General features: G+C 54.3%; 1 protein-coding gene across 3 annotated transcripts in view; it reads right to left on the bottom strand.

Moving 5' to 3' along the window:
* Positions 1 to 12009, bottom strand: part of GDPD5 (glycerophosphodiester phosphodiesterase domain containing 5) — a 368574-nt gene that overhangs the window by 77522 nt on the left and 279043 nt on the right. For all 3 annotated transcript variants that reach the window (XM_074980897.1, XM_074981070.1, XM_074980992.1), the window contains exons 5-6: positions 8244 to 8337; positions 7470 to 7529 (exon numbers count right to left, since the gene is read on the bottom strand). In XM_074980897.1, the coding sequence (XP_074836998.1) occupies positions 7470 to 7529; positions 8244 to 8337 (154 nt within the window). The remainder of the gene's footprint in view (positions 1 to 7469; positions 7530 to 8243; positions 8338 to 12009) is intronic.

The raw sequence follows: 12009 nt of genomic DNA, 5'->3' as shown, positions 1-12009 counted from the left end.
TCAACTCTTTATCGGACCACAGAAAAGACCCCTATTCAAACACAGATTCCTTGCCCTGCAAATACAGGTCTCTCCATCCAGCAGTGCATGGAGCAGATATTTCCCTGGCATGCCATTTAATTTCAGCCACCCTAAATTCAGGAAGAAGAATCAAGACACAAGTTCGAATGGTGGGCCTTGAGCAGTCCCAATTCACAGCGTCTGGAAAGCTCAACAGAAAGACACAGACAGTCTAGCTTGGAATTTGGGTAGGGGGCAGTCATCAATTGATCCCTGTAATGTGTTTCTCTGTTGGCATTACTTGTCCAAACCCACCAGCCACCTGGAAAGTGTCTGAAAAATACCAGCCCCCTCGCCAAGAAACATATGTTGTGCTCAAGAATCAACAACTTGTTTTTCAGCAGCAGACATCATCTGTCTCCCTTCTTTACCTCCCACCCACAAGCCTCCTCTCCCACAAAGACAACACATTTCAGAAAGAGCAAAGAGATGAGAGAGTGGCAGAATTCAAATCTCCTACACATACGCTTGTTAAGGGTCCAATCCTGCAAGGCCCCTCTGGGTGCAGAAATCTCACAGTTTCAAAAAGAGTTGCATACTGAGAGCTTGTGGGATCTGTCCCACTATCAATTATTAAGAGGTTGTGTTATTGGGCGTATCTGTGTGTGCGTTTACACACATTTTTTACAACTTCGTAATGTTCCATCTAGTGCTCATTCTCTTGAAAACTAGTGTTTCCAAGCATTGCTGAGTCACACCTTTAGGGACTTTGGTGTGTGGAACACATTTTTCTGTTCCGTTTTACGGATTTCTAATTTACAGTCCCCAAATTTCACCAGAACCTGAAACATTAGACCAATACACAGCCAACGTTGCCAAATCTTGCTTGGTTTTGGGCCAGTCCATGAGTTCTCTCTCTACCTTCCTCTTGCTTTAAGTTCCAGACTCAATGTGCCTCTGCAGCTGCCTACAGTGAGTCAACTCCTGCGTCTTCTCTTGTCTTGTCTGGTCTTGTACGGGTAAGTCTACACTGCAATTAGAAACCTGGCTTCTTCCAAGGATCGCCCTGGATTCTTCTCTACCTCCTAAAGAACCTCTTTCCCACTACTCTTTATGACTGAAAACATTCTCCTTCTTGAGCCTCCATGGTCCTCTGTGACATGTTGTCACATCCCTCCTCAAAACATACATCTCTCGTGGAACCTTCTGACCCCCTCTCTCATTTGTGCCCAAAGGATCCTCCAGCATGTGTGCAGACCACAGAATGTCTTGTGCCCGCCGGAATTACAGAGCAAGCTGTTTGGAACAGGGTGTGCGCATCTTTTCTCCAGGTCTGTCCAGTGCCAAGCACAAAAGCTGGTGCTCTCTACGAAGAATAACCTGCAAATGGAAGCCTGTATCCTGAGGGCTGGAGCAAACCAAACAAGGCACATAGGAGTGCTTCACAACAAATGAATAGCTAAAAATCAAATTCAGCTTCACAATGGGAGCTATTCCCACTAGCAAACGTAGTCCCCTGATGGCAAGAAGTAGATCAGCTGCTTAGCATTCAGGTCTGAGCCCACAGTGGAAGTTTTGTCTTACTGGAGCCAGGATCTAGCAGTCAGGATTCCTTCTGCAATGCTTTGCCATGGGCAGTTCTGAAGAGCCGTACTGCCAGCTGCACTACTGATGTGCCGTAGGACTTCAGGTAGTTCACTTATTTTCTGTAGAGTTCCCCCATTTATTCACCAGAATAGGAGGGTCATATCTGTGATCCTCCCAAAGCAAGATGGTCCCCTTTCTGAGCCATTCAAATCTTCTTCGGGCAGTGCTTTGGGATGAACACTACCAGGGAAAGCTTCCATGGAGACAAGGGTCTGTAGGAGCCCAGAGCTGTGTCTACACGTGCACGCTACTTCGAAGTAGCGGCACTAACTTCGAAATAGCGCCCGACGCGTGTAGCTGCGACGGGCGCTATTTCGAAGTTAACTTCGACGTTAGGCGGCGAGACGTCGAAGTCGCTAACCCCATGAGGAGATAGGAATAGCACCCTACTTCGACGTTCAACGTCGAAGTAGGGACAGTGTAGATGATCCGCGTCCCGCAACGTCGAAATTGCCGGGTCCTCCATGGCGGCCATCAGCTGGGGGGTTGAGAGACGCTCTCTCCAGCCCCTCAGCTCACTGGTGGCCGCGTGGAGCGGCCCCTTAAAGGTCCCCTCCCCCTCCCTGACTCTGCAGGAAGCTGAGGCAACGTGCAGGCTGCAGCCTGCACACGCGGGCAGCCTGCATAGCCATCAGCCACCCAGCCAGCGGCGATGGCTGCCCAGCAGCGCCCCCAGCGCCCCCAGGGGACCCCCCCCAAGGGGAGCCAGGGCAGCCAGCCCAGCCAGAGGGCCACCCAGTCTGGGAAGCGGCAGCGGGGCCCCTCCTGGACGGAGGCCGAGCTGCAGGACCTGCTGGGGCTCTGGAGCGAGGAGGAGGTGCTCCAGGTAATGGGGAGCAAGAGGCGGAACGCGGATGCGTTCGCTCGGCTGGCTGATGGCCTGGCTGCCCGGGGTCACCCTGCCCGCACTCCGGATCATGTGAGGAGTAAGGTGAAGGAGCTGCGGCAGGGTTATGCCCGGGCCCGGGATGCGGCCAGCCGATCTGGGGCCGCCCCCGTCACTTGCCCCTTTTACAGGGAGCTCAGGGACATCCTGGGCTCCCGGCACACCTCCTCCCCTCCGGCCACCCTTGACACCTCGGCTGACGAGCCCCAGCAGGCCCTGCAGCCGGAGTCCACCCCGGAGGCAAGCCCCGCACCCTGGGGGCCCCCCCCCCGGAGGCCATCCCCGGGACATCGCAGCAGGAGGAGGAGGAGGAGGAGGAGGGGGGCTCCTCCTCTGCAGAATCCAGCCTGCAGATCCTCCTCCTGCCATCCCGGAGCAGCAGCAGGGCCTCCAACCCCCGGGGATCTCCGGACCGTGGGAGCGGACCCACAGGTAGGTACCCCTCTCTGGTGGACACCCCTGGGCTTGAGGGGCGGGGGTAACAGAGATGTGTCCAGGGCCCCCCACACGCTCACATGGCCATGGCCCCAAGGACACCAGGGCCATGGCCCTCACAGCACTGCAGCCATCAGCCCCTGCCCCCCCCAACCCTGCATGACAGTGCCATGCCCCATCCCCGGGCCAGGGGGGAGCGGAACCTCGAGGGGCCCCCGGGCAGAGGGGGTGGGACACCCCGCAGCAGCAGCATGTGATGGAGTGGGGGGAATGCCAAAGGGAGACTCAGGCTACATATGAGCCACAAGAGCCGAAGAGCTCCCAGGGCCAAAGGAGGATCCTGGCGCTACAGCTGGCAGGTGACACCTCTGCCCTGAACCAACAGGAGGGAGGAGCCGAGCTGGCTTGGAATTGGGGGGTGAGGGCGGGGGCCACAGGAAGAGGCTACGGGAAGGGAGAGCTGGTAGGCAGACAGCCTGAGGAGGGGGAAAGCTGCATCCCCGAGGGGCCCCCCTTGGGGTCTTCTCCCCACGACGGGTTGGAAGGACTGTCTCTTCCGACAGCTGGTGCTGTCACTCCTGCCAGAAACTGGGCATCTGTGGCCTAAGAAACCTCTCCTGCTCTCAGACCCTGCGGGGTGAAGTGAGAGTCGCTCCCACCAGGGGACGGGGTGCAGGGCAGGGGGACCCCTGAACCCCATCCATCACAGCAGCATCTCCCGGGGACGGGGATGGGGAACCTGCAGCACAGGGCGGGGGGGACAGAGGCCACGCCTCGGGGCCCACATTAACGCCTGTCTCCATTCTTCTTTCCCCCCTCCTCTCCTGTGTCCTGCACCTGCACCTGCACCATCAGAAGGACCGGAAGAGAGCGCCAGCGAGGCCTCAGTTGTCCCGGAGAGCCCTCCGGGACCATCGCTCCAGGGCAGCCCCTCAGCCGAGGAACGACCGGCCCCGTGGAGGGCTAGACGGCGGACCCCGCGCCTACTACCGGCGACGGCGACGGACCCCCCAGCTGCTGGCCATCCTCCGTCGGCAGCTGGAGGTATCGGAGCAGCACCTCCAGCTGCAGGAGCGGGCGCTGGCCTGGCGCCAGGAGGCATGGGGGGCCTATATGCAGACATTTAACCGGGTCGTGGACTACCTGGCCCCCCATGCCGCGCCGGCCGAGCCATCGCCCGCCCTGCCCGCTCCTGCAGCCCCACCACCAGCTGCTCCGGCCGTCGCCGGCCCGTCCGCCATCGCCCCACCACCCACCCGCGACGGCCAGAGTGCCGAGGGACCCCTGGAGCCACCTGAGACTCGCCGGCACCGATACCTTCCGGTCCAGCCCGCTCCCACCCAGCCGTGGACCAGACTGCAGGCGCGGCGGGGCTCCCGGCTGGGCACGCCCAGTGCCGGGCTATAGGGGCGAGGGGCCCGGGACATGGCCCCCCCCTTGTTGTATATAGTTGGACCCTGTTTTTTTGGTGCCCCCGTTTGCCCCGTCCCCCCCATGTAAATAGTTCTCCCCTTTCTCCTCCCTGGTTTTCTTTTTATTATGTATGCCACACAGTTGTTTCTTTGGTTTGTTTTATTTGTGTACATATTGCTTTGGTTGAACGTTTGTACTTAGTTTTCTGTTTGTGCTTCACATATTTATTTACACCCCAAAAAAAAGGTTCGGCCAGAAAAAAAAAAATTTACGTTCACCCACAAGTTCGTGCTGTCATTTGTCCAGGACAAGTGGGGGGGGGGGCGGTGGGGTGCTCCATGGTGTGGGCGTTGGGGCAGGAGTGTGGGGGAGGAAGGGGCGGGCAGTAGGGGGCCTGGGCAGAGTTCACCCCGCGGCCTGGTGGTCAAAGTAGGCCCACAGGGCCTCCCGGACCCGGGTCCCCTCGGGGTCCACCTGCCGACTGGGGGCAGCAGGTGGCTGCACGTGTGCCCTGCCAGCCTCCGCGGCCCAGCCCTGAAGAAAGCTCTCCCCCTTGCTCTCCACGAGGTTGTGCAGGGCGCAGCAGGCACCCACAATCTGGGGGATGTTGTTGGGGCCCGCATCCAGGCGGGTCAGGAGACATCTCCAGCGTCCCTTGAGGCGGCCAAATGAGCGCTCCACCACCTGGCGCGCACAGTTCAGGCGCTCGTTGAAGCGCTCCTGGCTAGCGGAGAGGTGGCCCATGTAGGGGTGCATGAGCCACGGCCGGAGGGGGTATGCCGCATCTGCGATGATGCAGAAGGGCATGGTGGTGTCCCCCAGAGGGATCTCCCGCTGGGGGATGTAGGTCCCCGCCTCCAGCCGGCGGCACAGGCCCGAGTTCCGACAAACCCGGGCGTCGTGGGTGCTGCCAGGCCAGCCCACGTAAATGTCCTGGAAACGTCCCCGGCTGTCCACCAAGGCCTGCAGGACGACAGAATGGTAGCCCTTCCAATTGAGGTATCGTCCTCCACTGTGATGCGGGGCGCGGATGGGGATGTGAGTCCCATCCAGAGCCCCGAAGCAGATGGGGAAGCCCAGGGTGGCAAAGGCGGCGACAGTGGCATGTGGGTCCCCCAGCCTCATGAGCCTGTGCAGGAGCATAGCGTTGATTGCACGCACGACCTGCAGAGAAAGCACATGGGACAGCCCCAATGAGGGGTGAGCAGGGTGTGCATGGCCCTGCCCTGCTCTGGCCCCCCTGCCCTGCCCTGCCCTGCTCTGCCCTGCCCTGCCCTGCCCTGGCCCCCCTGCCCTGCCCTGCCCTGCCCTGCTCTGGCCCCCCTGCCCTGCCCTGCCCTGCCCTGCTCTGCCCTGCCCTGGCCCCCCTGCCCTGCCCTGCCCTGCCCTGCTCTGGCCCCCCTGCTCTGCCCTGGCCCCCCTGCCCTGGCCCCCCTGCTCTGCCCTGGCCCCCCTGCCCTGCTCTGGCCCCCCTGCCCTGCCCTCCCCCTGTGGGTTCTCTTACCTCCATGAAGACAGCCCCGACGGTGGCCTTGCCGACACCAAACTGCTGCCCCACGGATCGGTAGCTGTCCGGAGTGGCCAGCTTCCAGACAGCGATGCCGACCCGTTTCTCCACAGGGAGGGCACACCGCATGGCAGTGTCCCGGTGCCTGAGTGCGGGGGTGAGCCACTGGCACAGCTCCAGGAATGTCTGCCGGCTCATCCTGAAGTTCCTGAGCCAGTGGTCGTCGTCCCACTCCCCAAGCACCAGCCGCTCCCACCAGTCGGTGCTGGTGGGGTAGCTCCACAGCCGCCGGCGTGTGAGGCGGGGGGTGGAGCGGGGTGCTGCAGGGGTAGGGGTTGAGCCCTGCTGCCCTGGGGGCATCTCCTCCCCTGGGGCAAGGAGGTACTCAGCTGCCTCCCACATGGCATGGGCCAGGGCAAGCCCTGCTCCTGCCGGGAGGGCTGGGTGGACCTCTAGCTGCTGCTGCTGCTGCTGCTGCTGCTGCTGCTGCTGCTGCTGGGGGTCCATGACTGCGGCGCTCTGGGTCTGTGTGCCTATGGCTCCTCAGACCGCGTGCTGTGCAGGCTGAGTGTATGTGGGAGGGGCCCTTTAAGGGAGCGGCTAGCTGTTGCCCCGGAAGCGATAGTCCGCCCGTTGACCCTGTCTGCAGCTGTGCCTGGCATCCCTATTTCGATGTGTGCTACTTTGACGTGTAGACGTTCCCTCGCTGCGCCTATTTCGATGTTGGGCTGAGCAACGTCGAAGTTGAACATCGATGTTGCCGGCCCTGGAGGACGTGTAGACGCTATTCATCGAAATAGGCTATTTTGATGTCGCAACATCGAAATAAGCTACTTCGATGTAGGCTTCATGTGTAGACGTAGCCCAGAAGAGCAGTATGGAGGCATGGGGGCTTGTGTGTCATCCATGGGCCAGGCAGATGTCAGATCTCCAAGCTGCTGAGGCTAAAGCTCGCTCAATCCATAGGCAGGGAAAAGCCTCACCTTCCCTAATGGACCAACTGAGAACACTGCAAAGCAATTCCAAGAAGTGTTTTGCTTCCTTCAGATTTCTTCCTGCATAAGGTAATGATCTAGACCCAAACACTACTGCATTTCATAAGTAAAGGGAGTAATTGTCTGGTGCTTACTTCTGCCATCTGCTGTCTTAACTTATATTTTCAGCAGTGTTCATATAATACCCGCTGCAAGAGAGATGCCAACCAGCTACCAGTAAGCCTCTTCAAATTCTGCTCTCCAGCCAGAAATTAAATCTTGAAGGTTCACATAATTTCAAATGGCTCTGTATTTGCTATCATCACTGTTTTGCTCACAAAACCCTCTAGTGTAGGCTAGCCTCAATGGCTAGAGAGAACAAGACCTTTATTCTGCTTAGTATGTAACAACGTAATGATCTGAGACATGCTATTTCCTCCTTCGCCCTCCCCTCTTCCTCTCCCCGCCCAGATTTAAAGCCAAGGCCTACTGTCAGCTGAGTAGTTCTAACCCTTCTGCATCTGCAATTAAATTTGGGGCCCTCTGTTCAGTCCTTTTGTTTTACTCTTATCCCTGAAGGTGTGCTAACTAAGATGAGGTAATTTACCTTGTGGAGCCAGTGTAGGTTCATTTGCTGTCCCACAGCTATGTGGCATAGTGCTAAAATCTGAAAGGACAATCAAAAGAGAAGCCAGTCAGAGATTGGAACCAATGAGCCATAAGAGTTTATTCAGCATGTGGAGAAAATGCAAGATTGCTAACTACAAGATTGCTTAACATCCTGGAAGGAAAGTGGCTATAGGAAGGGTCAGGCAGGCAGGTTTAAGGCAGTAGGACTTGTGCAGACATTTCCCCTCCATTGGAATAATCTAATCAGTAGATTTTTATGCCCCTTGACAGGGAAACTACTGAAGACCCCACAATATTCCTGCAAGGGCTGTGGAACTGGTAGGAGGTATGATCTGCACTGAATCAGGCAAGAATTTGCTGCCTCCTCAAGCTCCTGACCACAGCGGTCCAGGCAGCAATGAAGCAGATTTTGCACTTGTTGCTGCAAGGAAAGAGGGGACTGAACCATCAAGAGTATGGGATACCCAAGAGATCTACTTCTCAGAAGGCCAAATGCTCTGTGAATACATGCATTGCAATTCCTGCAAGCCAAGCAACCAGTAGCCATGGTGGTAGAACCCCACGGTTGTCATCCCAAGTGCAAACCATTTTTGATGTTGCATTTACTCTGGTCTGTTTAGGAGTGGGAGCATGTGAGAAACACATAGCACAGAACTCAGCCATGCCCAGCGGAAATATATCGTCAACCCCTTTGCACAGATAGTCACAAGCTTTTCTGCACAAGCTTTCATAGAGGGATTTTTTTACATACCAATAATGCAGTGATATACGTAAAGCCAGCAGCAGCTGTTACAAGTATGGGAATGGACCAGTCACTCCAATACCCCATTCGGTTATATAAATACCTGGAATATAAGTACAAAAACAAAGAGATTAGGGAGTGACCCAACAGTGCAGCAATGCTGCTTAATTAAACAAGGATTGGAGGGAAGACCTTCCCCGTCCCACCAGATCAGATGGGAGACAAAACAAAAGTTGTTTTAAAACAGCCCCAAACCTCTATTTGTGTACTGATCCCCCAGGGGAAAGCGGAAGTTGCACAATCCCAATAAAGCCTGATGCTGCTATAGGGGAGAATACACTAGAGTTTGAGTTTTAAAAATAATTCCACATAAACAAGCAAAAGAAAAAAAACTATTCCAGATGGAATTTTCATTCTTCAGAACAGTCCCTGGCATTCACAGTCCAGCCACTTCCTCAGTCAAACAATATACAAAATGAGTGAAGCTATCCACAGTGGTGCTCTAGTCAAGTCCTCAGTTCCCATCAGAGGGGAAGGTGGAATATGGTGGTGATGGAAATGGCACCTGATCTGCATTTCAGAGACAGACCACAGAAACTGGCAAGTGTGACCCAACTTTTTCAAAACGACCATTTCAGGGTATGTCTACACAGCAGCTAAACATCCATGGCTGATCCAGCTCAGCTGACTTAGGCTAGTGGGACTTGGGACACTAGGCTGTAAAAACATCAGTGCAGACATTCAGTTCTTAGGACCCTCCGAGGGGACACCCAACCCGACTGGCTGTCCATGTTTAATTGCTGTGCAGACAAAGCCTGCATGACAGTGTAAGGTAAACATAGCTATGAGGCTAGCTGCGTCCTTGCTTAGCGAGAACTTTTAGCGCGTTAGTACAGTTTGGTAATTAGCGGAGAGCCTGAAGCAGTATTCCTGGGTTCTGTCCCTGGCTTGGCTACTGCTTCATGGGGTGACCTTGGTTACTTGATCATTTCTGTGCTTCTTAGCCCCTAACCAAAGCCTTTTCACTAGAAAGGGTAATACTGCTATGGATAAAAAGTGATCAGGCCAAACTGCATATGGGAGATTTAGGCTATGTCTACACTACCAGATAAACTCGATTTTATTAAATTTGATTTTATAACGCTGGGTTTTATAAACTCTATTTTGAGCATCCTCACTTCCCACAAAGTCCACACAAAGTCGAGTTAGTGCTGCCACACTAGAGTGACCAAATATCAACTGTTGCGGCAGCACATTGTGGGAACCTATCCTACAGTTCCCTCAGCCTGGCATTCTGCACCCTCCCCTCTCCCCGGGCCCAGCTACACCCTCACTGCTGCCACTGATCACCCTGCTCTCTGGTTCCTGGGTCCCTGCAGCTTTGGAGAGCCAGAAAACTAACTAGCGCTGCTGTGCTTGGCTCAGGGGAGCCAGGACCCAGGCATAGCAGGGAGCCAGGTGCTGCACTGGTCAATTTTCCATCTCCCGTGAGCGGCGGGCAGCCGAGAGCCAGGTGCAGCAGTGCCTGCAGTTGACTGGAGCTGCTGCGCTGGTCAGTTTCCCGGCTCCTATGAGTGACAGGCAGCTGGGAGCCAGGTGTAACAGCACCATTCAAGCCTCTGGTGGCTAATGAATTGGATTCAAAGACATGGTGTTTCCACAACAGCCTTCATTCGAACTGTTAAATTCAAACTTGATGTGACACCCGGCCAGTTCCAATGATATTACGGTATCGATAGTAGTGCTCCCTAAATCGAGCTAATGGTATTTACAGTGAAGACAATCACATGGTACAATCGAGCTAACTGCCTTAGTTTCAAATTTATCTCGTAGTGTAGACATGTCTTTAGTGTTGTATACGGTGCCTGGTGGAGACCCCAGGATGCTGACTGTTCTACTTATGGGGCAAACCATTTCTGCAACAGGAAGTGGGTATGTAGGTTTCCCCACACGATTAGTATGTCACAACCATGATCCGGAGTAAAGCAAAAGGAGCACTGTCCCTAAGAACAACTCAGTCCTTTGAGTTTGAGACCAAGAGGGTTCATTGAGAAGGTCATTCTGGAGATGTAGAAGCTGGAACGAGGGCACCCACTCATTGCAAGGAGGCCAAACAGTAACTTTTTAGCAAGGATAAAAATTGAATGAGCCAAAAAAAACATATCCCTTAAAAACAAGAAAAATACATAAAAATATACTTGAAAACAAGATAATACTCAGGATATTGTACCTGTAACTCTTGTCGCCCACACCTCCCGCCTTCTCCAGCTGGTTCAGTTGTCAATGAGCCTGTCTATTTAGATCAGGAAGATGATCAGAGGTGCCAAACTCTTTCTGTGCAAAGAGCTGACTTTCACTGTTGAACTTTGCGTATGAGCTGCAGCATAAACCGCACGCTCCCTTCAATCCACGTCAATCTCCCATTGACGTCAATGGGAGAAGATCAAGGCCACAGTAGAGCTTGTGTGTAGCAAAGTGTTATTTGTTCAGTGGTTTATTGTTGTATTCACCAGTAGGCAGATGCACTCATCTTTAGAGCCTCCATTATATCATATGCCACCCTCATCTCCATTGTACCTAAGTGTGTGCCAGCACTGCATTAAGAGACCTGACCAACATCTGTCACATGTAGCTCATTGTCTGTCTAGGGGAGACTTACACGTGCAATGTCATGTTTTATTTTGGAAGGAGTCTTCATCATTTTCCCCCCAATTTAATGTGTAGGTGTACGTGCTGCTGCATATGTTCATTGGAGAGGGCAGGTCTGAGGTGGCCCTGCACCAGGAATGGAAGCTGGAGGTTGGCGATGGTCCTTAGTCCCTGTGCAGTTTGTTCCGCAGCCTGGGACTAGCCCCTATGAAAACTCTGCCCCTTGCACACATAAGATTTGCCCTGAGCATAGAGAGTCCAGCTGAGCAAGAGGAGAAGAAGTGTGGACCACATTCTTCATCCCAGACCTTCATGCTCTTGTAGATATGTTGGGACCAGGCCTCTGCATGCCTTGAATATGAGGGCTGAGACCTTGAAAATAACTCGCTAGGCTACAAGAAAGGAACAAGTTGGACATGCTTGCAGTAGCCCATGTTGCAGAGGAGATACCTTGTAGGGTTCTGTTCAAGCTGGAGTTTCCCCAAGCACTGATGGTTTCATACCTAGGATTATTGCATGAGCAATGACGAAGAGGTGAGGAGCTGAAACCAGGTCACTGGCTCCCAGGATGGGGCTAACCCATAGAAAATGTCACTTGTGCTGCCACTATGATAGTTGAGCTTCAGTGAGTAATCACTACACACTGCACTGGCCAATTGTGGATGTGTACCTTCCCGCCCCCAGAGGCTGCACCATGGCCACCATCTCTTCCAAGTGCTTCCCTCTTTGCTTGGGTTCTGCGTCAGCTTGCTGTTCTCCCCAAAGGAGCAGAATTTCTCCAAGCACTGGGCCACCACAACCACATTCCTGGCTCTTTGTTTCTCTTTCTGCCCCATTTTATCTCTGTTTTGCTCCCTATCCCTTGGCTGCCCACCTCCCATCTCAGCAACTTTCAATTCCATCCCACCCTGCACCATGGGTCTATTTCTGCTTCCTCCTCTCCTCCACGGCTAAAACATGCATCCACTAATGTGACAGCCAATGAAAAAATTCACTTGCTCTGGTGTTATCTTTCCTCTATCCTTCCCTTGTCCAAGCTTTCCTTTTCTGTGTGTCTTAATGCCTTAATCCCCTAATTAAAGAGCATTCAGTATTGACAGTTTTCAAGTGAGGATCAGTGAACCCC

This window comes from Carettochelys insculpta, chromosome 1, assembly GCF_033958435.1.
Source record: "Carettochelys insculpta isolate YL-2023 chromosome 1, ASM3395843v1, whole genome shotgun sequence".
Lineage (NCBI taxonomy): Eukaryota > Metazoa > Chordata > Testudines > Carettochelyidae > Carettochelys > Carettochelys insculpta.
The sequence above is the reverse complement of the archived record's forward strand: the minus strand, read 5'-3'. Positions and strand labels throughout refer to the sequence as shown.